The sequence below is a fragment of the Taudactylus pleione genome, unplaced genomic scaffold (assembly GCF_031769625.1).
Source record: "Taudactylus pleione unplaced genomic scaffold, aTauple2 ptg000556l, whole genome shotgun sequence".
NCBI lineage: Eukaryota > Metazoa > Chordata > Amphibia > Anura > Myobatrachidae > Taudactylus > Taudactylus pleione.
In genome coordinates, this window is record NW_028284958.1 from 17,697,756 (window position 1) to 17,723,739 (window position 25,984).

At 45.9% G+C, this 25,984-nt stretch overlaps 1 protein-coding gene across 2 annotated transcripts in view; it reads right to left on the minus strand.

The window, feature by feature from the left end:
• ADAMTS17 (ADAM metallopeptidase with thrombospondin type 1 motif 17) overlaps positions 1 to 25,984 on the minus strand; it is a 300,141-nt gene that overhangs the window by 215,991 nt on the left and 58,166 nt on the right. For both annotated transcript variants that reach the window (XM_088452708.1, XM_088452707.1), the window contains exons 5-7: positions 24,773 to 24,856; positions 24,423 to 24,577; positions 23,694 to 23,737 (exon numbers count right to left, since the gene is read on the minus strand). In XM_088452708.1, coding sequence (XP_088308834.1) covers positions 23,694 to 23,737; positions 24,423 to 24,577; positions 24,773 to 24,856 — 283 coding nt within the window. The remainder of the gene's footprint in view (positions 1 to 23,693; positions 23,738 to 24,422; positions 24,578 to 24,772; positions 24,857 to 25,984) is intronic.

Below are 25,984 nucleotides of genomic sequence, written 5' to 3' on the forward strand. Positions count from 1 at the left end.
TGCTGCAGGGCCAAGGGCTGCGCTTTGATTGGCTCTCCCTGTCTCAGAGAGCCAATCAGAGATATCAATGTGCCCTGTTACGTAGCAGCAGCCTAGAGAGAGGTGGGAGTCATGGACACAACTGAGGCAGACAGAGAGTGAGAGACAGCCTCCACCGAACCCATGAAGATGCCCTGATGCAGACACTGTAGCTAGGAATGAGCAAGGGGAGGCATAGCTATCAGGAATTTACAAAAAAAAAACAACCATTCTGAACACAATCGAATGATTTCTATTTGATGGTAGCAAACACTGGAACAAAAACATAGATGGTTAGTAACCACCAGACCCGATATCCATCCCTATTCTGAACCTGCAGACAAACTGTGGCTACCACCCCACCACCATGAAGTGCTCTCTTTCCAGCGGAATGTTCCCGCTCAGCCACACGTCCATCGTGAACAGGAGGCACCTCCCATGGAAGACAGCCCTGTTCTCGGACAGGTGCATAGCGGCAAGGAAGCTCAACAGGAAGCCGAGGAAATACAGGGTACATTGTGTAAAGAGGACATTGTTCATCGCCATGTTCGGCAGCTGGGGAGGGGAGCACATGGAGGCTGCGGAAATATGAACAGGTGGCCCAGTGCCGGGAACATGCTGCTGATATTACTAAAAGTAGCTGCAATACAAATCTCTCATCCATGATCCTCCTGTCCTACACAGCACATCCCAGTAACTGGGCCCCAGGCAGCTGCAGGAAGTACCATGTCTCAAAATCCTGTTACATACATCTAAAAAACATCCAAAATTCGACCTTATCTCACACAAGACACTGCAAAAACTCTAATCCATGCACTCATTATTTTCCGCATTTACTATTGCAATCGTCTCCTTACAGGTCTTCCCAAACACAGACTTTTGCCGCTACAATCCATTTTGAATGCAGCTGCGAGGCTGATCTTTCTCGCCAAACGTTCATTGTCTGCTGATCCACTCTGTCAGTCCCTCCATTGGCTACAGGTCTTCTACCGTATTCAATATAAAATACTTACACTCACACATTACGCTATTAAATAAACCACACCAACATACATCTCTTCACTTATCTCAAAATATCTTCCAACCCGACATCTCCGCTCTGCACAAGATCTGCGTCTCTCATCCCCGCACATTACTTGTCCCCATGCACGGTTAAAGGACTTTTTTCGGGCTGCACCCACCCTGTGGAATGCACTCCCACGTACAATAAGATTTTCCGCTAGTCTCCAAACATTCAAGCATTCTCTGAAAACGTACCTCTTCAGACAAGCTTATCAGATTCCAGAACCACCTACATAACCGTCATAGCTTCCCTATCTATCTCCCTTCTTATAGTATACACATATCACATTTTCCCTTTCTTCAATTTCACATCCTCCTTACCCTAGGCCAACTTTCCAGTGTGACTGGATCATACAACTCACAAAGAACATCTATAATTGGGCTGGACCAATTTGCAATATGTAGCACCTATCCTTATGTATCAACACCTATTTCCCTATAGATTGTAAGCTTGCGAGCAGGGCCCTCTTACCTTTATGTCTGTTTCTTACAACCCAGTTTTGTTCTATTAATGCTGTTTCAAATTGTAAAGCGCTATGGAATATGCTGCACTATATAAGAAACTATTAAATAAATAAAATGGATAATATACATTGCTACATTAGAAACCATAACACCTAAATAAGCAGCAGAGCATAAGCAACCAAGTGTTAAGCCGCGTATCCACTACATGAAAAAATGAAGTATTGAACGATAACAGTAATCGTTATCGTTCAATCGTCCACAATATTGTGCAGTGGATATGCCGTCACGACCAGCGATGCGCGCTCCTGCTGGTTGTTGACGCCGTCGCTCATAGGCCGAACCTGCTGTCCAACCTAACGATATTGTCAGGTTGTGCAGGTTCGGGGATGAGGGAGGGTTCCGGCAGTGTGGGCTCAATGTCCACTGCACAATATAATGAACAATAACGATGTTATTATTGTTCATTTAATCGTGTAGTGGATAGGTGGCTTTAGGTGCCCTAGTGGGGAGTAAGGAGTAGACGAAAGTAAAGAGTAGCACAAGAGGGTAGAGGGCTCTGCTTGCAAGAGCTTACATTTATTCAGTGCATTGTAATGGAAATACATGTCACTAACATATAACATAAGGATTGTTATTATTATCGTTTATTTATATGGTGCCACAAGTGTTCTGCAGCGCCTTACAAAGTACATAGACAAAAAAAGTAACTTACAGTACAATACAATACAATGCAGGACTAGGACATGGATAATACACATTGCTACATTGGTGACCATAACACCCAAATAAGCATCAGAGCATAAGCAACCAAGTGCCCTAGTGGGGAGTAAGAAGTAGATGAAACTAAAGTAAGGAAAAGCACAAGAGGGTAGAGGGCCCTGCTCGCAAGAGTTACATTCTAAAGGGGTGATCTGGTATGGAACAAAACATGTTTGTATGATCCGCTTATTGAAATCTGGGCCTGATTCAGACCCGGTCGCAAGCACTGAGCACTCGCAACCGTGTCGATGGTGGCCCACAGCGCATGCACACGACGGAGCTCCGGGTTTCGCACCAAAGGGGGCGAGCTGTCGATGTTGAGTGACAGCTCGCCCCCTTTGGTGGGAGGGCCGGTGGGGGGGTGGCTGCCCAAACGGAGGCGTTCCCATGAGAACGCCTGCCGTTTGTGGGCGGCCCCACTGACATCAGACTTCCGGCTCTGTTAGAGCCGAAAGCTCTCTGGGGCTTGCGATGAACAAGACCATACCACAAGGGTCTCGTCGCAAGCCCGATGGTCGCAATGGTCTTGACCATCGCAACCATCATCATGGCCGCTCACTATAGCTGTGGGTGGTCACCCACAGCTATGCGAGCGGCAGAGAGGCCGCTCCAAAAGTAAAAAAGCCTGGCCCTGATTCAGAGCGAGCGCTCTGTCGGACAGAGCAGCTCTGAATCAGGCCCTCTGTTACTACCAGTAACACATACTTTCAAAATTAACCTTCTGACAGAAGTGACATCAATGCTCTCTAAATATTGTATGTGGTCAAGAAGCTGGCGGTCGTTAGGGGTTAGGCACCCCGCCAGGAAGGTTAGGCATCCCCCTGGGAGGGTTAGGTTTAGGGTCCCATGAGGGGGGGAGGGTTAAGTTTAGGCACCCCTGGGGGGAGGTTAGGGTTAGACACTAGAGTGGGAGGTTAGGGTTAGGCCCCCCTAGAGGAGAGTTAGGGGGTGAGGGTTAGGGATAGTTAAAATACTTACCGTGTTGGGATCTTCAGTGTTCTGCCTTCCGGCATCGGTATTACATCCGCCGGGCTTATGTCCGGCGGTATGTAAGAATGATTCCCTAAATATAATAATGATATCACTACCTAACAAATATAAGGCTATATATTTAATACAATATTGTACATACAGTATATCCATGCCACCTGTGCATTCTACAACTATACCGCTATACTGCCGTTGCCTAGTTAGAAAAGATAACATAATTTTGTCGGATCCTCAATGCCAATTATTCAGGTTGTCCGTTTACAGGAGAACCAATGGAGTGAAACATCCTGCAACCCCTTGACACTGATAAATATCCTGTTTAATGCATCCACACCTCTAGTGAGGAAAGGTCACGCAGCAGCAGAAGGGTTAAAAGAATTCCAAGCGATTGGTGAGGCGTGAGCTACATCCTGCGTAACATGAATCACTGTGTACACTATGCAGTCTGCCTATAAGAATTAGAACCCAATGGAAATTCAGTAACAGTACATAAATAAATATGATCAAATTCACGTAGGGTCTATGGTTCATTATGCAGGGCTAGTTATATCATTTTCTGTACAGAGCATTCCATAATCTCCACCCAAGAGGATTTTACACTGTGCTGCAATCAGTGAATCCTGTTATTTGGTATATGCTTCTGTAAGTGTAATGGAAATTTCACAGGGTTTTCCATGTAAGGTAGAAAGGCCCTGGTCTGACCTAAATCAGGCATTAGGCATCTCATGGAGGGCAACAGGGTTGCCGTCAGGGGGGGGGGGACTGCCGGGCTCGGAGAGCAGGGGCCCGGGTGACAGCAGTATAGAATATATGAATCGTCAGCCGGAGACACAGCGCCACCGGCAGTATATCAAAAATATCGGCGGCCGCAATACATTACAGCATTCGGACCGGAAGCAAATTAGGAGAAGCCATTGCGGCTGCTCCTGATTGGCTCGCAGGCCTTGTCATATTTCAAATACAGGCGGCAGCGCGGTCTCTCCCCAGCTGCCGTTGTACAGCCATGGCCAAAAGTTTTGAGAATGACACAAGTATTGGTTTTCACAAAGATTGCTGCTTCTGTGCTTTTAGTCCTTTTTGTCAGATGTTACTATGGTATACTGAGGTAAAATTACAGGCATTTCATAAGTGTCAAAGGCTTTTATTGACAATTACATTAAGTTTATGCAAAGAGTCAATATTTGCAGTTTTGATCCTTCTTTTTCAAGACCTCTGAAATTCGCCCTGGCATGCTGTCAATCAACTTCTGGGCCACATACTGACTGATGGCCGCCCATTCTTGCCTAATCAATGCTTGGAGTTTGTCAGAATTTGTGGGCTTTTGTTTGTCGACCCGCCTCTTGAATATTGATCACATGTTCTCATTTGGATTAAGGTCTGGGGAGTTTCCTGGCCATGGACCCAACATTTGAATGTTATGTTATCACTTTTGCCTTATGGCAAGGTGCTCCATCATGCTGGAAAAGGCATTGTTCGTCACCAAACTGTTCTTGGATGGTTGGGAGAAGTTGCTCTTGGAGGATGTTTTGGTACCACTCTTTATTTATGGCTGTGTTTTTAGGCAAAATTGTGAGTAATCCCACTCCCTTGGCTGAGAAGCAACCCCACACATGAATGGTCTCAGGATGATTTACTGTTGGCATGACAAAGGACGAAGACTTTTAGAGGATGGCCTGGTGTCAAGAAGGGCAGCAAAGAAGCCACTTCTCTCCAGGAAAAACATCAGTGACAGACTGATATTCTGCAAAAAGTACAAGGATCGGACTGCTGAGGACTGGGGTAAAGTTATTTTCTCTAATGAATCCCCTTCCAGATTGTTTGGGGCATCTGGAAAAACGCTTGTCCAGAGAAGGAAAGGTGAGCGCTACCATCAGTCCTGTGTCATGCCAACATTGTGTCATGCCAATATTCTAAAGGCTTTAATTTGGTGAATTTTAATACCATTTTGCCACTGTTAATAAAAAATTTTATTTCAGCCATTTTAAGAACCTCAAATACTTTGCTTATGGCCAGTAATAGCCTTTTATTCTGTTATCTAATCTTATTTGCCACTTTTTTGAGGTTCAGGGTAAATTCCCTACTTTTTCATACTTTTCGCCAGGTTGCACACTGTAGAATTACCATGCGACATTGCCACAAACAGACTTCTAAAATTGAATTGCACAACTCACGGAAGCGAGCTTAATGAAAAAAATCTGTAAAGTGCGCAGTAATGTAACTCATGGCTATAGCAGACAGATCTCACGGATAATTCAATTTACCCCTAAGTATATCTATTTATTATAGCTAACCTCAATGTTTCACTTTACAATGGTCAAGCAAGCATGTTATGGTAAAATATATATTTTTCCTTCAGTACAGAATGGTTTATGATATTCCTTCTCATCTTCTTGAAAATAATTAATAATCAACTGTCATTATTCATAGCAACAGACAGCAGCAGAGTTTGGGGAATTCTTTTTTGACACAGTTGACCGCTCTCCTCTCATACAAACACTGCAATCCTTAGGTCTGCAGGACACAGCCCTATCCTGGATCTCATCCTATATACCATATTGCACTTTCACTGTTCGTTTCTCTGAATCCACATCCTCTCTCCATCCTTTATTAGTTGGAGTACCGCAAGGCTCAGCCCTAGTTCCTCTGCTTTTCTCAATCTATACCACGTCTCTTGGCAAACCTATTATTTCGGATTTCGGTATCTGTATGCGGATACTCAAATCTACCTATCATCTCCAGATTATCTGTATTGGCCTGCATTACTGAATGCCTTTCTGCTAACTGTTAACAAATAGTTAATAAACCGTCTCAGCAATATAACTCTGAACGATTTATTACCATCATGTTTAAAGTTATAATGCCAAAATGGTTACAATAACATACTACCATGTCTGCATTCCCTGCTCACGGCAATGTGATTGACCACATTCTGAGTAGGACATAAACCCAAATGCTGGAGGATCTCGCAAATATATCTGCAAACTGCACATGCGCTGCAGAGGGCAATCGCAGATTGTGTATACTGTGTACGATGCATAAACACAGACAGAGAATGAAGGTGCGGATGGATTGAGCTGTCCATCGACAGCACTCGGATATCGGTGGGCGGATACTCACATTAGCATAAGATAGTAAGCAGGCTGCTGCCACCAAACATGAAAGCAGGCACAGGAGCGTCTGACGGAGAATCAGGCCATTCATGTGCTGAAAACCCACAAATGATCATGAAGAGGTGCCCAGAAACTGTCTAACGGGTGTTAATAATATTATAAACAATGCATATTTAAAAATATGAGATATGGTAAGAACTTACCCTTGTTATCTCTATTTCTACGAAGTCCATAGGGTTCCACAGGATACCTTGGGGTATAGGTGTGACGTCAGTCGCAGGGCACCAAAGAGTTAAGCTTTCAGCCTCCCAGGATGCACTAGGTCCCCCTCCTATACCCCGCCCCCGAGCCAAGGCACCTCAGTTAGTTACCAAGCCATAGGCCGGAGGAGGAGAAGGAAGAGAGAGAACAAAGATCTGGACACATACAAGAATCACATTCTCACCAGAGGGAGACGGAAAACCGGTGACCAGAGCAAAGCCCATCTGCAGCACAGGTGCGACAGGGCGGGAGTCCTGTGGAACCCTATGGACTTCGTAGAAATAGAGATAACAAGGGTAAGTTCTTACCATATCTCATATTTTCTACTTCAGGGTCCATAGGGTATCCACAGGATACCTTGGGGATGTCCCAAAGCAGTATCCTTTAAGGGTGGGGACGCTCCTGTGCAGAAAGGAGAATCCGCCGCCCGAAGGAAGCATCCTGAGAGGCGAAGGTGTCAAACCTGTAATACCTCACGAAGGTATGGACAGAAGACCACGTAGCAGCCTTGCAGATCTGAACTGCCGAGGCACCACGTCGAGCTGCCCACGAAGGACCCACAGACCTAGTGGAATGAGCCTTCAGAGAAGGAGGGACCGGTAGGCCTTCATGAAGATAAGCTTCAGAAATAGCCATACGGATCCAGGCTGCCAAAGTTTGCTTTGAAGCAGGCCAACCCTTTTTACGGAAGCCAAAGAGGACAAACAAAGCGTCCGACTTCCTAAACGAAGAAGTGCGGTCAACATAAGTCCTTAAGGCCCGCACAACATCCAAAGAGGCCTCACCCACGGAAAGACCCGGTGAGTTAAAGGCCGGAACAACTATTTCCTCGTTAATATGAAACTGGGAAACAACTTTGGGAAGAAACTCGGGCCGAGTGCGGAGCACTGCCCTGTTCCCATAAAAAACCAAGAAAGGGGGTCTACAAGAAAGAGCCCCTAACTCAGAAACACGTCTGGCCGAAGCAATGGCCAGAAGGAAAACAGTCTTAGCTGTTAGCCATTTAAGATCCACTGAGCCCAGTGGTTCAAACGGCGGTCCTTGGAGAGCCCTCAGGACCACAGCCAAATCCCAAGGCGCCACAGGTGGAACAAAGGGCGGCTGAATGCGGAGAACACCCTGCATAAAGGTGCGCACATCCGGGATTGTAGCAATCCTACGGTGAAACCAGACAGATAGGGCCGAAACCTGTACCTTCAAAGAAGCAAGGCGAAGCCCATGATCTAGTCCCGCTTGCAGGAAGGCGAGAATCCGAGACAGACGAAACTCCCGCGGTGCATAACCTCTCGGTCGACACCACTGGAAGAACGTATGCCACACGCGATGGTATATCCTCGCGGAAGACGGTTTCCGAGCTCGTAACATGGTACGCACCACAGAGCTGGAAAACCCCCGGGACCTCAGCATGGCCGTCTCAACAGCCACGCCGTCAAAGACAGCCGAGTTAGGTCCGGGTGAAGGCAAGGACCCTGAGACAGAAGGTCCGGTCGTAGCGGCAACCGCAGAGGAATGTCCACGGACAGACCCTGAAGGTCTGAGAACCAGTGCCGTCTGGGCCACGCGGGAGCTATCAACAGGAGCGTCCCTCCTTCCTGTTTGAATTTCCGGATTACCCGTGGAAGAAGGGAGACCGGAGGGAACAGGTATGCGAACCGGAACGTCCACCGGACGGACAGAGCATCCACCAGAGACGCCCCTTCGTCTCTTGTGCGAGACCCGTACACCGGCAACTTGTTGTTGTGCCGGGACGCCATGAGGTCGATTTCTGGAAGACCCCACCTGTCCACCAGTAGTTGAAAAACGTCCGGGTGCAGGGACCATTCCCCCGGATGAACGTCCTGGCGACTTAGAAAGTCCGCCTCCCAATTGAGCACTCCCGGGATGAAAACCGCTGATATGGCCGGAAGATTGCGCTCCGCCCAAACCAGGATCCGAGAGACCTCTACGAGAGCCGCCCGACTGCGAGTTCCTCCTTGCCTGTTTATGTAGGCCACGGTGGTAGCGTTGTCCGACTGGACCTGCACCGGGCGACCCTGGAGAAACCGCTGTGCCTGCTGGAGAGCATTGAAGACCGCACGGAGTTCCAAGATATTTATTGGAAGCTCCGCTTCTGTCGGCGTCCACCTGCCCTGGAACAAGTGTGGACCCGAAACTGCTCCCCAGCCCCGAAGACTGGCGTCCGTTGTCAACAGGACCCAATTTGGAACCCAGAACGGACGTCCCTTGTTGAGGTGGGTCGTCTGTAACCACCACGTAAGGGACAGGCGAACCTCCTGGGTGAGCACAATCGTCTGGGACTTCAGAGACTGAGTCAGCCCGTTCCACTTGGACAGGATCAGGTGCTGCAGAGGTCTGGAGTGAAACTGGGCGTATTCCACCATGTCGAACACCGACACCATGGAGCCCAGTAACCTCATCGCCGAGTGTAAGGACACCCGGCGGCTGTGCAGACAACTGCGCACCCTTGACTGTAAAGCAGAGATCTTGTCCTCCGTCACGAAGATCCTTTGCTGTCCCGAGTCCAATAAGGCTCCAAGATGCAGAATCCTCCGAGACGGGATTAGAGTGGACTTCTGCCAGTTGATTAGCCAGCCTTGCCGTTGCAGCAGTGCAATGGTCAGGTCCAAGTGGCGTAACAGGAGCTCTGGAGATCCTGCCACCAATAACAGGTCGTCCAAATACGGCAACATGCGGACTCCCTGCAGCCGCAGAGAAGCCGCCATGACCGCCATCACCTTGGTGAAAACACGTGGTGCTGTTGCCAGGCCAAAAGGTAACGCCCGAAACTGGAAGTGGTCGCTGCTGATTGCAAACCTGAGGAACTGTTGATGGCGCCAAAGAATAGGGACATGCAGGTAAGCGTCCTGTATGTCCAATGACACCAAGTAGTCCCCAGGTTCCAGCGCCAGAATGATGGACCGTAGGGTCTCCATCCGAAACTTCGGGACCCGCAAAGACTTGTTGAGTGCTTTGAGGTTGAGAATCGGACGATATGACCCATTGGGTTTCTGTACCAAAAATAGATTTGAATAGAAACCCTGGCCCCTCTGGGAGAATGGAACCGCCACTATAACTCCAGCCTGGAGCATAGTGTGCAATACCTTCCGCAGCTCCGTAGCCTTGTTCCGGTCTGATGGGAGACCCGTGGTGAAGAAGCGAGCCGGGGGTCTGTGCCGGAAGGAGAGGGCGTATCCGTGGGAAACCACCTCCAGAACCCAAGTGTCTGTCGTAGTAGTCGACCAACACTGGGCGAACTGTAGCAGGCGGCCTCCCACCCTGGGATCCCCCAAAGGGAGGCCCGGACCGTCAGGCCGCAGGCTTGCCATCTGGCTTGGGGGCCGGACGTCTGGTACTCCATGCCTGCTTCCGGGGCTTGACCGATTTCTTAGGGCCAGCCTGTCGAGGAAACGACTGTGGTTTGGGCCTGCCCTGGGCCCTAGATGACCGAAAGGACGATGGTCCCGAACCAGAAGGAGCAGCGGCCGACGGGAGACAGGCAGATTTGGCTGCCGCCAGCGTGGCCACAATCTTATCCAGATCCGGACCGAAGAGAACTTCTCCGGTAAACGGCAACGCTTCCAGACCTTTCTTGGAATCTGCGTCCGCCTTCCAGGATCGCAGCCACAAGGTGCGACGAGCAGCTACCGCTGCTGAAGAAATTCTAGACACCAGAGTACTAATGTCTAGAGCCGCCTCGTTGATGTAGGTGGCCGAATCACGGAGATTGCCAATCAACTCCGCCTGATCGGCCGGACAGTTGGATTCAAAAGAAGCCTCTAATGAATCCGCCCAGCGCTCCATCGCTCTGGCAACCCAGCAAATGGCCATAGCCGGCCGTGCTGCCCCCCCTGCAAGGGAATAAGCGGACTTCAGGCAGATTTCTACCTTGCGGTCCGTAGCATCCTTAAGGGAGGACATGGATGGCATCGGCAATGTGGCACTACGGACAAGACGGGTCACGTGAGAATCCACCTGTGGAGGGGATTCCCACTTCGCAAAATAATTATCCGCGAACGGATAAGCCACCGCCAGGCGTCTCTGCGGCTGGTATCTTTTGCCAGGTTGTTTCCACGCCTCCTCTAAATGGTCCACCAACTGACCCGAAAGAGGAAAGACTGTGGCATCGCCCTTCACATCTTTGAAAAAGGCATACTTAGATTTAGCCGCTGGGGGAACTTCGTCCTCAATCACCAAGGCTGTGCGGACCGCCCGAATAAGTCCAGGAATATATACTTTGGACTTAGCATCAGCGTCCTTAGTATGGAGAGGTTCCTGATCGTAAGGATCTAGAATCTCCCCATCATCAGACGTCCCTTCGTCATCCTCATAAGGAGCGGACAGAGACGCCACCGGCCTTTTATGAGACCGCATCACAGACTCCCCTTGCAACACATCCGACAAGTGCTGTACAGAACTCGTCAGGGAGTTAACCCACGCTGGCTCCTGAGAACCCGGGAGCGGGGAAATAGGGAGACTGTGGGGTACCACCAATTGTCGTGGGAACCCCTGCATGGGTGACGACACCACAGACTGCTGGGACAAACCCATCGGAGTAAACGCGGGCTGCGGAGCTAACTGGCCCACTAAAGCTGTTAACGCCTGAGCGAAACAAGCCCAGGGCGGCTCCTGTACCGGTGCTGTAACCGTAATAGGCCGCGCCATGGACAAACACTGCCGGCAAAGGCCCTCCGCGCTACCCTCCCCCTCCGCTAACGGTACTTTGCACGTGGTACACTGTAGCCGGAGGGGAAAATCACTTTCAGACATGATGGCACCACGTATGTGACCTCTCTCACCAATTAAGTATTAAATAGGCGAGAGACCACCCTGCAGCACCGCACCGCAAGGGCTTTAGCAGAAAGAACAGGGACAGTAATAAAGCTGACAGTTTAGAGAGAAAAGATTACAGGCAGCAGCGCTAGCACAGTCACATACAATGCAGAAAAATAACAATTCCTGCACTAACAGCGCTGATCACTCAACTACACAGACACAGGGCCTGGTAGGACACAGCGCTGCATACACAGACCTGACCACAGCGGAGGAGAGGTATGCGGGGGGACCCAGACCACGATGCTTCCTTCCAGCGCTTCCAGCAGCGTTCACCATGCGTTCTGGAGAAGATGGCCGCCGAGGAGCAGAGAGGAGGCTGGCCTGGGGGAGGAGCGCTGCCACAGGACCAGTCGGCAGCATGCAGAGAGGGCTGTGTGCAGCGGGGGAGGCGCCGGCTGTGAGACAGGGAAGGCGCGCTCCCCTGGCATGCATTTAACCCCTGGGACGCCGCAGCGCTACCGCTCTGCTGCGGTCCGCTGTCCCAGGGGGTAGTGGAAGCGCAGGTTGGTCGCCTGGCTCCACGCTGCAGACAGTCCCCAGGGAGCCCCCTGCCTGGGGACTTAGGACCATGTGATCAGCGGGGACCCACCGCGGGACCCCGCTGCTTACCTCTGTCCCCCTTGAATCCGGCCATGGTCCGGAGCATCTGGGGTCACCGCTAGCTGTGACCCCAGACGCCCACCAGCATCCCCGGATCAGTACCGGCGTTCTGGTACCGGCGGGGTGTAGGGAAGACAGCATGGACGTCAGGACTGACTGTCCATGCTGTTCATCCAGTTGTGCAGCCACAGCTGCATGAAGAATAAGCTTCAGGGGCTCTTCTAGCCCCCCCTCCAACAGGTGCACCCGACTCCGGCCGGGCACCAAACTAAACTGAGGTGCCTTGGCTCGGGGGCGGGGTATAGGAGGGGGACCTAGTGCATCCTGGGAGGCTGAAAGCTTAACTCTTTGGTGCCCTGCGACTGACGTCACACCTATACCCCAAGGTATCCTGTGGATACCCTATGGACCCTGAAGTAGAAAAACTAGTTTATAAAAAAAAAAGAAAAAAGAATTATCCATACAGCGTAACAAACAGCAATATAATAGCAACATATCTACAGAACTCAGAAAATAAATGATCACGGAATAATGGTATAGTAAATCCAAGACATTATAGCCTTTACCCTATCAAGGAAACATTCATTATACATCTAATAGTCCATCAGCCGGAAAAACAATTCTTAAATGCAAACAGCAACAATGCTTCCGGGTAATTAGAATACTCCAGCCTTCACCTAATCTGGGAAACATCCATAAGGCTTTTGAAAGGCCGGAAAGAATAATGGAATCCTGCAATAGAATCAAGTAATCCTCTTCCCTTCACAAGCCGTGTCCTCATGATGCCGTGCTGGCTACAGCCATATCACAAGATCAGTTCACAAGCCTTATGGATGTTTCCCAGATTGTGTAAAGGCTGGAAAATTCAAATTAAGCAGATACATTTGCATTTAAGAATTGTATTTCCTGCTCATGGACTATTAGATGACTAATAAATGTCTCCCTTATGGGTTAAGGCGATCATCTCTTTCATTTGGATTTACCATTGTAATCTGATCACTTTTACTGTATATGTCTCACGCTCTACAGAGAATTATTTTTGAATAAATATATTGAGCATTTTATATATAAATTGTGTATTATGTTACTAACACCCTTCAGACAATTTCTCGCATCTCTGAATATCCTTTTAGTTATTTGATTTTTTTTTTTTCTGTTTATGGTAAAAAGAGCAGATAGTAACCCCTGGTGGCGGCACATTTCTGTCTTCTGTTGTTAATCTGTCTTCATTTAAAAATATAATTTGCAGCCAATTTTATTTTATTTCTTTATTTTATGGCCTGAGTCAATATTCATCCTATCAACGCAATATGTATTAGTGACATCATAAAGTACCACAGTGTCGCCTCCGTGATGTCCCTAGTTCCTAAGCTGCATTATCATGAATATAGGCTTGGTTCACGCTACGCTCCCTGCATTGTGTGTTCATATTAATATCTCAACAGCTTTACTATACGATTTCATGCTCCACACAGCAGCAAGATTGGTGAAGAAAAGTAAGGCAAGAACCTCTCATATTACGCATTTCTGGCAAATTCCTGGTAATTCTATATATTGTCAGAAACCTAGCACCTTTTTTACAAAGTCCATTTAGACTAATAACTGAATGGTTACTTATTTGTGAAATGGAAGAGCAAATGGGGACAATTCAATTCAACGCAAATTGAATAGCGCTGGGAGCGAGCTACTGGAGCTATTCAATTCAGTGCGCTGTGTGGTCGGAGAATTGCCGGTTATCACGCCTATCGCACCTTAACAAGGGTGTTAAGGCACGTTAACCGGGAATTCTCTGACCAAAGTGCCAGGCGCTCGCGGCTTTAGTGTCGTGCTAAGCAGAAAAACAGCTGCGCGCCCGGCACTTTGGTTGGATTTCTCCTCGCATCCCAAAGGGGATGCGAGAAGAAATCCTTAGCGCGCCCAAACAGCGCGGTGAATTGAATAGCTGCGGGAGCTCCCTCCCCCGGCTATTCAACATCGCGTTGAATTGAATTTCCCCTCAGTGAAAGATGGTGTGACAGGAGAGAGAGAGAGATGATGTGACAAGATGGCGGAGGGGGGGGGGGGAGAGATGGTGTGACAAGAGAGAGAAAAAGAGATGATGTGATAGGATGGGGGGAGATTCTGTGACAAAGGTGAGAAGGGGGTGAGAGAGAGAGAGAGAGAGAGAGAGAGTGAGAGAGTTGGTGTAATAGGAGAGTGGGGTAGAGAGAGGATAAATGATGTGACAGGAGAGTGGGGAGAAAGAAAAATGGAGAGAGTTTGTGACAGGTGAAAGAATGAAAGAATAAATGGTGTAACAAGGAGAGAGAGAGAGAGAGAGAGAGAGAGAGAGAGAGAGAGAGAGAGGTGGTGTAACAAGAGAGAGGGAGAGAGTAGAAGAGAGAGGAGAGAAGGTGTGACAGGAGATAGGGGGAGGAAGGAGAGAAGAGAAAAAGATGCTGTGTCAGGAGAGAGTGACAGGAAAGAGAGGGGGAATATGGTGTAACAGGAGAGAGAGAGAGGGAGAGAGAGAGGAGAGGGAGGGAGAGAGAGAGATAGAGGGAGGGAGGGAGGGAGAGAGTGACAGGAAAGAGAGAGGGGGGAATATGGTGTAACAGGAGAGAGAGGAGAGGGATGGTGTGACAAGAGATAGAGGGAGGGAGAGAGAGAGATGGTGTTAGAGGAGAGATAGGGGGAGAGATGGTGTGGGAGGAGAGTGGGGGAGAGAGAGAGGGAGAGAGTACTGGCCACTTTTGTAATGATTGGTAATGAATGATTACCATTTCACAGTGCTGTGGAAAAAGAAGAAAAAGTTCAACATACTTATTTATATGAACAATGCAGTAAAGATAAGTTAACTGTAAGGTGTGAGTGTCCTGACTCCTGCTCACTAGAGTTGATCATCTAAAGATGGCCGCATATAGGCCAAGGCTTCCACACCACAAAAGGGTGAAGTATAAATTGTAAGCTTGCGAGCAGGGCCTTCCTAACTATATATCTGTGTGTTATTACCCAGTTTTGTTCTATTAATGTTTACAATTGTAAAGCGCAACTGAATATGCTGCGCTATATAAGAAACTGTTAATAAATAAATATATTCTAAGGATTATCCATTAATTTGGACAAGCATGTGAATGCACAAAGCAGACAAGAACATACTGAAGCCTCCAGGACACAAGACCTTATTTTGTTCTATGGGCCAGCCACATATATTTCTAAATTTCAATTCAAAAGGAAACTCAGCACAATGACTCCTGGACTCCAGTGAAATGAAATGGCGCTGTTACACAAATCACCGCTAGGAAGATGAGCGGCCAGTAGCTCCATGCATCTTATAGTGCGCCAGGGAAAAAAAAGCATAGATGGATGGATATAATTGGTTTGTGACTTCATATGAAGCAGGCAAGTATCAGTCATTACTAAGACCATCCACCGGAATGTTATGGAAATATCTCCATTCATGAAGAATGTGCAAGTTAAATAGGGTAACTCCATACTAAAATTACTGGAGGGCGTAAACATATATCGCAGGGATGAGAACAGATACAATTACAGAATAGCGAAGAAAAATAGAAGTCAGAGAAAATAGGTCATGTTCTGAAGTTGGAGAGAGGACTACTCATGGGAATACGTGCTACTTAGTAGCCGATAAAGATTACCAGCAATGGCATTTTAAAGCAGTAAACCTATCCAGTTATACATCAGAAATAGAAGAGCCTCTCTTCAATATGAAACACAGATAGAAATGTGATGACAGATGTACAGTTTAATGCAGAATGTAATGTCACACACGCTTGACAAACTAAAAAAAGACTAGAAAGTAAACATGTATCCATACTCAGTGAAGGGGCCATTTTGTGAGCTGAACCAATATTCAGCCTATCAGCTTACTATCAAGTGGTGACATCAATGATACACGAGTCACTTTGTGAAGGCAAAGAAGATAAAATGTGAAGAAACCCTTAAAGTAATTGGGTTCAATGACTGGTTGTAATAACACTATAATAATACATAATTTGTGAGTTAATAATTACTAATATAATATTAATATTGATATAGTAAATTTAATAACATATTATATTAATATACCTAATATGGTGCATTCACAAGGTTCTGATGTCATGTGACCATGTTAATGTGCCGTAATAAAATTTAGACAGAGGTAGCGGCTAGACTATTCTCATTAACTCAGGGGACTCTGTGGAATCTAGTCACATGTTCATTTTTTTTAATGTTTTAGGATTTCTTTTATTATACCCTAACTGGATAAAAAGAAGACCTCATGAAAGCAATGAAACATGGCATTGTTAAGAGGGGTCTCCGGCTGTCATTATTTATTATTATTAAAGATGTAGTCAGCAAAGCTCAAACTGCACCTTGAAATATATATTTTTTTACCACTTACTACTCTGTACCCACCCACCAATCAAAGGGTATGCGAACAGCTATAGCCAGGAGGAAGGGTAGATGCTTCTGGTGGAAACCAGTCTTTGTGCCAAATGGCCTACTGTAGGGCTATGGTGGGGATCTCCCCTTTATGGTTCCACCACCTAGACTGCCAAAGCCCAGTGCTGGTTACCCTAAAATCAGGGAATGGGGGGTCGCGTTGGTTTTTCCTCTGATTTTTGTGTAACCAGCACTAGGCTGAAAGCGTTAGTTATGATGAAGAATTGGGGGGATCCCACAGAATTTTTTAACATCTAGGAGGTGGAGCTTTCTTCCTTATTTACATTTTGCTAGAAGTGAAACGATAATCTGATGAATGTATGGGGAGAAAAGATATGTCACAGACAACCTCTAGAGACAAAATATCCGGCATATGTGATGAGAAAGTTGGAAAGTGTATGGAGTCAATTTCATGATCATTTAGTTGATCATAAAATTGTTCAATTGGTTGATCTGATGAAAGTTGGTAGTGTGTGGCCAGCTTTAGGGCGAGATTTACGAAGTGGCAGTTTGCCATTTTGATCCCAAAATTCTAAACAGCGGTACTATGAAAAGGCAATTCATTTAATATTATTGGGGCAGTAACAGCCAGAGTCCCAGAAAACAGGCGCATGCCGGCCCATTTTTTGTTTGTGCAGGGTCCAGTCAGAGCCGGATTTAGACATCATGGGGCCATAGGCAAGATACCGGTTTCGGGGCCCCTCAAACAATACTACATGTACATATATATATACGAGGCCAGCACTCAAACTTCAATGATAACACCAACAAGTTTAATTCAATAGTAGAATTCATAGCGACACTGATATAGGCAGTATGTAGGGCATCTTCAGCATATCATACATTACAATTATCATGAGCATCAGCATAACTGGGATCCATCTCCCAGTGCTTAATCCCAACAGCTGTTTTGGTCTCAACCGTCATCATGGGATTGCTAGAACAAAGTGCAACTTATCAATACACATCCCTATTAGTGATAGAAAAATGCTCACCTGTATGGTCACCAATGGAGATCGCGCCAAACCAGCCGCCCAAACAAGCGTGCAGCCGCGATGAACACCGACGCGTGTCAGTGACGCTGGTCAGGATCCCAACCAGACGTCACTGGCGACCACGTGACACAGCAGCCGCACAACAGGCCGCTCAACATCCCCATGGTGACCATCCAAATAGAACAACAAACATGAGTTCAGCAACAATAGACAGCTAACTGCATCATGTCAAATATATACAGGCTGTCATAGATAACGCTGTACACTCGTAGACCACCACACAGGATCATCCAGTCCCCAAAAATTGGAGACAAGGACAGTCATATGTTGTAGTCATCAAATGAAAACATTAGTAAGTAGTTATCCAAGAGAACATCAAAAAAAGAAAAAAAAGACATGAACAATATTGTACAAAATACACAATTAAAAAAAGACCAATGTGCAAACATTATAATATATACTATATGATATATACCATATAATTTCTCAATACACTACAGATGGGACGAAAAGATATCTCTTCATTGAGTCCCACCGGAGCCATAGATGCAAGCTGGTAGATCCATCGGCTCTCCTGTTTGAGTAATGTTCTATTTCTGTCACCACCACCACGCAGTGGGGGTACGTGATCCAGGGGCATGAAGGTAAAATCCTTAATGGTATGACCAGACTGTGCAAAATGTCTTGCAACCGGCGGAGTGTTCGCCTCTATTATAGTTGCAGCTTTCTTTATTGATGAGCGATGCATTGCTATTCTTTCCTTCACCATACGTATAGTTTTGCCCACATACAATTTTTTGCACGGGCATTGAATAACGTGACAAATTAAGTTTCACATGTCATCCTGTGTCGTAATTGGTAAGACACTTCTTATAAAGGATGTGTAAAAGTCTTACCCTCTTTCATGAATTTGCAATTGACACAATTTCCACATTTGTAAGCACCCATCTGTAGGCTAAGCCATCTCATGTTGGGAGTCACTCTCAGGCTGATATCAAAGTGTACAATATTGTCTTTTATATTGCTGCTCCGTTTAAAGCAGAATAAAGGGGAACACTCACAAAATTTGCTCATCACAGGATCAGTCTGTATGATATGCCAGTGTTTGAGTATTGCCCTTGTGATTGCCCCTGATGTGATAGAAAAGGTGCTAGAGAACACCAACTGGTTATCTTTCTCAATACGCCTATTGGAAGACAAAAGGACATCACGATCCAGCTGCATACATTGTTCTATTGCCTCATGGACCTCACCAGGGTCATAGCCATGGTCAACAAAGTTCCACCCCATTTTTTTAGAGCCTCTGGTAGTTTATCAGCTTCAGACATAATACGCATTGCCCATATCAGTTGTAAAAACGGGAGTCCTTTCTTAAGTGGTCTAGGATGGAAGCTCGAAGCCAAAAGCAATGTGTTCTTATTGGTGGGCTTCCTGAAAATCTCTGTAATGAAAGAGTTACCACTGATACCAACAAGAACATCTAGAAAATCAATGGCCTTGACACTATGTTTGCATGTAAATCTAATAGAACTCGGCAGACAATTCAATTTGTCCACAAATCTCAACAGGGCTGATTCACCACCAGTCCACAGCATGAATAAGTAAACGATAAAACGAACGTAAAAAACAATAAAGCAAGAAATCCGCCATGATATGTACTTTTTAAAATCATACATAAATAAGTTAGCATACGGTGGGGCCATATTAGACCCCATCGCGGTGCCAACTAGCTGTAAATAAAAAGAATTGTCAAACAAAAAATAATTTTTGTGCAAAATGATATCAATCAAAAGTAACAGGTATTCGATAGGCGGTCCAACATACTGTGGACTGGTGTCAACCGCCCTTCTCATGGATTGTATACCTTCCTCATGCATAATGTTGGTGTATAAACTGGTGACGTCAAGCATCACCAGTATACACCCTTCCGGAGGAGGACCAAATGTGATAAATTTTTTCAAAAAATCAGAGGTATCCTTGATATAGTATGGTGTAAGCTAGACCACAGGTTGTAGATAAATATCTACAAATTGAGACAACGGCTGGCCCAGTGACCCCATAGAGGAGATAATAGGTCTCCCTGGGGGCTGGACTAGCCATTTATGGACCTTGGGCAAAATATACCAAAGAGGGATTTTAGGATAATCCCATTGGACAATCCCAAATTAATCACTGAGTCAATTTCTTTTTTATACCCTTCTGTAGGGTCACATCTGAGTTGCTTATAGCAGCTCTCATCCGATAGCTGTCTGATTACTTCATTCACATAATAGAATTTGTTTAACACAACTACACCCCCGCCTTTATTGGTGGGGTGGATGACTATAGCGCTATTCTCACTAAGTGACCATATCGCTTGATTCTCACTGTTAGACATATTGAGATAGTGAATCCTGGCCTTGCGTACAATGGGAATAGTGTCCCTTTTAACCAAACGCATAAAGGTCTCAATAGATGCGTTAGCAGACGGGGGTTCAAAGGTACTAGGTGCTCTAAATGGAGACTTAACACATAGGGTCTCACCTTTTTTTACCAAAACAATCTTTCAAAAGAGATATCTTTTCGTCCTATCTGTAGTGTATTGAGGAATTATATGGTATATATCATACAGTATATATTATAATGTTTGCACATTGGTCTTTTTTTAATTGTGTATTTTGTACTATATTGTTCACGTCTTTTTTCTTTTTTTGATGTTCTCTTGGATAACTCCTTACTAATGTTTTCATTTGATGGCTACAACATATGACTGTCCTTGTCTCCAATTTTTGGGGATTGGATGATCCTGTGTGGTGGTCTACGAGTGTACAGCGTTATCTATGACAGCCTGTATATATTTGACATGATGCAGTTAGCTGTCTATTGTTGCTGCACTCATGTTTGTTGTTCTATTTGGATGGTCACCATGGGGATGCTGAGCGGCTTCCTGGCCGTCCGGCCTGTTGTGCAGCTGCTGTGTCACGTGGTCACCAGTGACGTCTGGTTGGGATCCCGACCAGCGTCACTGACATGCGACAGTGTTCTTCGCGGCTGCACGCTTGTTTGGGTGGCTGATTTGGCGCGATCTCCATTGGTGACCATACAGGTGAGCATTTTTCTATCATTAATAGGGATGGATGTATATTTATATGCTGCACTTTGTTCTTGCTATCCCCTGACGACGGTTGAGACCGAAACAGCTGTTGGGATTAAGCACTGGGAGACGGATCCCAGTTATGCTGACGCTCATGATATTTGTAATGTATGATATGCTGAAGATGCCCTACATACTGCCTATATCAGTGTCGCTATGAATTCTACTATTGAATTAAACTTGTTGGTGTTATCATTGAAGTTTGAGTGCTGGCCTCGTCTCTGTTTGAGTGGTTTTTCTTGCATATTTTATATATACATATATATATATATATATACATATACATATATATATATATATATACACTCCTTTCTTAAATATGGCCCATTATATGAGGGGGCTGGCAGACGTAGAGCTGAGGCTGGTGTCAGGCCGCCTGCTGCTTCACTGTAGTGCAGAGTTACTGAGACGGTGCGGGAGCATGGGGGGGGTCCGCATGACGTCACACGGTGCGTGCGTTGCTCTGCTGGGATATATATTGCATAGGCTCAGTAACAGAGCCTAGCTGCCCAGCACGGTATTAGTGTTAGTATTGTGCTAAGCACCGTGGAGCCTCAGTCTGCGATGAGAGAAGCCTGCCTTAGTCAGGGCCGGATTCCTGGGTGCCGCGGGCCCCTGGGACCCGCCGGGCCCTAGGCGGACGCCTAGGTTGCCTAGCAGTAAATCCGGCCATGGGTCCAGTGTCTGCGTCTTGCGCCTGGATTCACTGGCCTGAATTATACAGCAATCCTGTGTAACCTGACGGTTACTCCGATGGCCAATGTTCCTGCAAGTGATCCAATGGCTGCATCCTCAGACGCAACAGCAGATCAGAGAAGACAGCAGGAGACGTCTATTTACACAAGATGCCTCCTGCAGCATTAGTATATTATTGCACAGGCTCTGCGAACATGCGGCCTGACCTGAGTTGTACGCTATGCCGATGTCTTGGCAGTTCTGCGCATGCCGTAATTGCTCACAGGGACTATTTACTCGCAGTGTGGTTGACAGTCAGGGAGTGTTTGGCGGAGGTAACGGGGAGCCGCGGCAAAGAACGCAGCAGTGCTGTGACCATTTCATGGCGTGTGTCACACCCTGTGCCTGTGATCCTGTATGCAAGAAATATGGCTCCGGTGTCTTAATACCCACAGACATTCAGCGAGACCATAGACTCACTCAGGACTGCGATAATCTGATGATCTGCGACTGATGCTGCGTTTTTGTACGCAGATGCTGCAACATTTTATGCACATTTGGATTTGCCAAGCCGCAGGTAGGGCATCTCAATACACCTCCCGGCGACTGAGACATTTGCATATTATCGCAGTTGTGCAAACATACATGGCAGCGTAAACATACGCAGCCGTGGCAGCATAAACATACACTGCAGCTTAAACATACGCGGCAGCGTAAACATACACAGCAGTGGCAGCATAAACATACGCGGCAGCGTATGTTTACGCTGCTCCACGGGAGGTTTCTGTATGCCCTTCTGCTCCACGGGAGGTTTCTGTCCTCCCTGAGCTTGCCTTAGGACACGTGCGTGTAAACATACGCGGTGTAAACATACATACACTTCAACAAACATGGCAGCACTAACATACAACTCTGAAATCAGCCCCATAGCTGGATAAGAGTACTATCGTATATCTCACAGCGATAACACGGAGCTACTTTAATAAAGACTTGTACAGCTAGTTTGTCAGTGTTTTAAATGAATAATGCAAACCTTGATAAGTGAAGTCACTGTACCCTGGAGGGACACGTTCTAATATAACAGCCCTTAAATTGTGCAACTGCTAATAAAACTGGCGTAGGATTGCAAAATAAAGAACACAGTGTCAAAGCTGAATATTGCTTTATCCCAATTTCGTCTTTCAGGCCCCATTTATTGCAGCGTACATTTCAGCATGTAACTAAATACTAATGAGAGGTTTATACCAGGAAAGAACAACTTGTCCCTTGAGTGCCATGCAAATTACTCATTTTTAATAATTAAACTATTTACAAACATCTTAATTTTGATTGCTGTACAAAAGAAAAACATTCCTTCTTACATAACCCCTTTTTTATATTTTGGCTTTTGCATCCAAAAAAAAAAAACATTTTCTGGTCAGTTACTGACAGTTGTGACAATGCCAGAGCTTTAATATGGAATTATATATTTATATATCCTGTGATTTCAATTATATTTTCTTGGGATTTGCACAAAGTATCTTATGTCATATCATCTGCTGTGTTCTAAGACATCATGTTATACAGAACTAGCACTTGGGGGTATAGTTACTAAACTGCGGGAATATAGAAGTGGAGATGTTGCCCATAGCAACCAATCAGATTCTAGCTATTATCTTCTAAAAGATGCTAGATAAATGATAAATAGAATCTGATTGGTTGCTATGGGCAACATCTCCACTTCTATAAACCCGCACTTTAGTAAATGTACCCCTAAGAGACACATATGACTATACTCTTTTAAGCAGTACCCAGCAGTCATCATGGATGTCCAGGAAGAGAAGGAAGTACAGGGGTAATGGACAGGCTGAGATCCACTTATTCACCAGCCGCCTCATGCTGGTTCAGAGCAGCAGTGACTGTATCTTTTTATGCAGCACAACTGTGTCTTTATGCTAATGCTGCAGCTGATGATATTCATACAGAGACGCCCACTGGCTGCATCGCTAATCCTCCACTTGGCATAAAACGTGGCACCATTGGACACACATCGGGTGCACCATTGGGCATTAGAGCAGCACTATGGTTGCTCAGAATGTCCATCGGAACATGGCCAGAGGTACCAGTGTGACTGCAAAAACAGACGCAGTTGCTGCCCGTGACGCGCCTGCGTCTAGCTAGCCACTCCCTGTTACTACCCAGGAATGCCCACTGAAATGGTCTCTCTCTGCAATCAAATTCATTCTGCGTCCCCCGGCGGTAACCATAGGAACGCATAAGCAGTTCGACTCGGACGCTTACAGATTTTATGACAGTCACAGGTCTTAAAATAAATCCCACTGTATACATATTGTTAGACAACAGTCATATGCCCCATCTAGCACTTACCCACTGTGTCACAGGGCTCATCTTTGTGAACGCAGAAATCAGTTCTAAGAAGAGAATACAGACAATCATATTATTTGTATATGTAACCAGAGGGCATAGAAAATGATTTACCGCCGGCCGCAAGGGGTGAAAGTCCCGATCGTCCAAGGTAAGTATTTCCTAACCCTATTCTACCCCCTAACCCTAACCCTCCCTTAGGGGTGCCTAACCCTAACCTCCCCTCCTCTAAGTGCCTAAACCCCGTGGGGGTGCCTGACCCTAACCACCCCCCGGGGGTGCCTAACCCTAACCCCCCTTCCCCCTAGCCTAACTCTAACCTCCCAGGCGGGTGTCAAACCCTAAGTCCCCCCTGAGAGCCCTAAACCTAACGCGGCTGTCCGGCACCCGGTTTACCTTCGATCGGGCTACCGGCGTATGTCTAATGACAGGCGTCGGGATTTCAACTCCTGTCATTAGACCCCTGCCGGGATTAGACAGTCGGGAATCCGGCGGTTGGGATTGCGTCCGTCGGCTTCCCGACTGCTACCACTGAAGACAGCTATTTTATGGAAGGATAATATACAATAGCCTCATTCCACTCAAATCGAAATGGTCTCTGCTAACTACAAGTATATGAAAACTATTGAATTCTTTATGGACAGTGAAAGCACCAGCAAATCCATAACACACAATAAAAGTAATAAAAGTAGAACACTTAGGGGATTACTAGGGAGATAGAATTCTCTGTACCTGGTCATAAATACAGCGACATCCACAGGGACTTCATCCTTTGCTCCCGGCACATGATTATTCCCCAAATATTTAGTTCCTCCATGCTCTTCATTCTGCCAGTGGCAAAAACTCTCCAGAGACCTCTCCCCGTGATGCCCAATAGACAGCTTGGCCTAGAAAGCGGACAGCCATGTTAGTCATACTAGGTACCAAATGTGGTTCCCTCCTGCTGCCCATTACAATTAAATAATACTGTAAATATGGGTGTAATTTATATTCCAACCATTCTATTTCCTATACTGACCCACCTGTATACATAATGGCTTTACCCTAGTAATATTTATGGCCCAGTTGCATTCTCAGCTTACCGGACGGCTGTGCAGCAGAATCAGCTTAGTAACACGGATATTCACTTTGATTCCCAGGCTATGGTGTTGAAACATGTTGTAAACCTGGAAAACCAGAAAATATACAATTAGGTTCACTTCATAAGGCAATGGAGAAGCTGAGTGCAGACATGTTCCTTTCTGCTAATAGCAGCAACCAGAGATTTAGACATTACCTAAGTGTGCTAAATATCCTCATTTAAATCTTGAGAATAATCCCAACTTTCCCTTGTTATTTTGAATGTTAGGTTTTATATCACATCACTATTAGCATCAATGTTTGTGACTTTTTGCAAAAATCTATTTATGGAACTTTATAAATTTTTAGAACTATTGACACATCACCAACCCAGGAAAAAAAACACTATGTTTTACCATGGATAGATTTTTACACATCCTTATTACATTCCATTTCATTTGTATAAGATATTTTCATATTTGCGTCAGAGAGCGGGTAATAATACAAGAGGAAAGGGACAGATAAGCGTTTCTAGAAGACAAGGTAAGCATGACATATAGGAAGCTCTTGATTAGTGCTTACATAGTTTTGAAACAGAAAACTATAATAATGCAACATGGGTTTCTTAGTCACATCTTATTTATTACCAGTTATTTATATAGCACAAATCCTGTTATGGGCGCTTTACAGAAAATATGTAATCATTCACATCAATCTTTGGCCCATTGCAGCTTACAATCGGTATTCCCCACCAAAAAGACACACGGTACAGTAGATTTTGCTAGAAGCCAATAAATGTATGACTATGGGGTCTACGTACTAATAATCGCAGTGATTATTATCTATCCATATCGCCAGTGGCGAAAGTCTCATACTCCAACTGACTTCCTCACATATAAGACTATCTACAACTCTTATCGTGCTGCTCTGGACCATGCCAAACAAACATATTTCCAATCTCTTATCTCTGCTCAAGCCTCTAACCCCAAGCAACTTTGTAATACATTTAAACTGCTTCTTACCCCTCCTTCACCCAAACCACCTGCTACTATCTGTGCGCAAGATTTTGCTTCCTATTTTAGGGACAAGATTGATGAGATCCGAAATGAAATGGTATGCTATTCTTCAGCTAGTGACTTGCTCAATTCCCTACCTGAATCCTCTGGCACAGTCTCTTCATTTGATCTCATAAACGAAGATGAAGTATCTTCCCTCTTCTCTTCCTCCTACTGTAT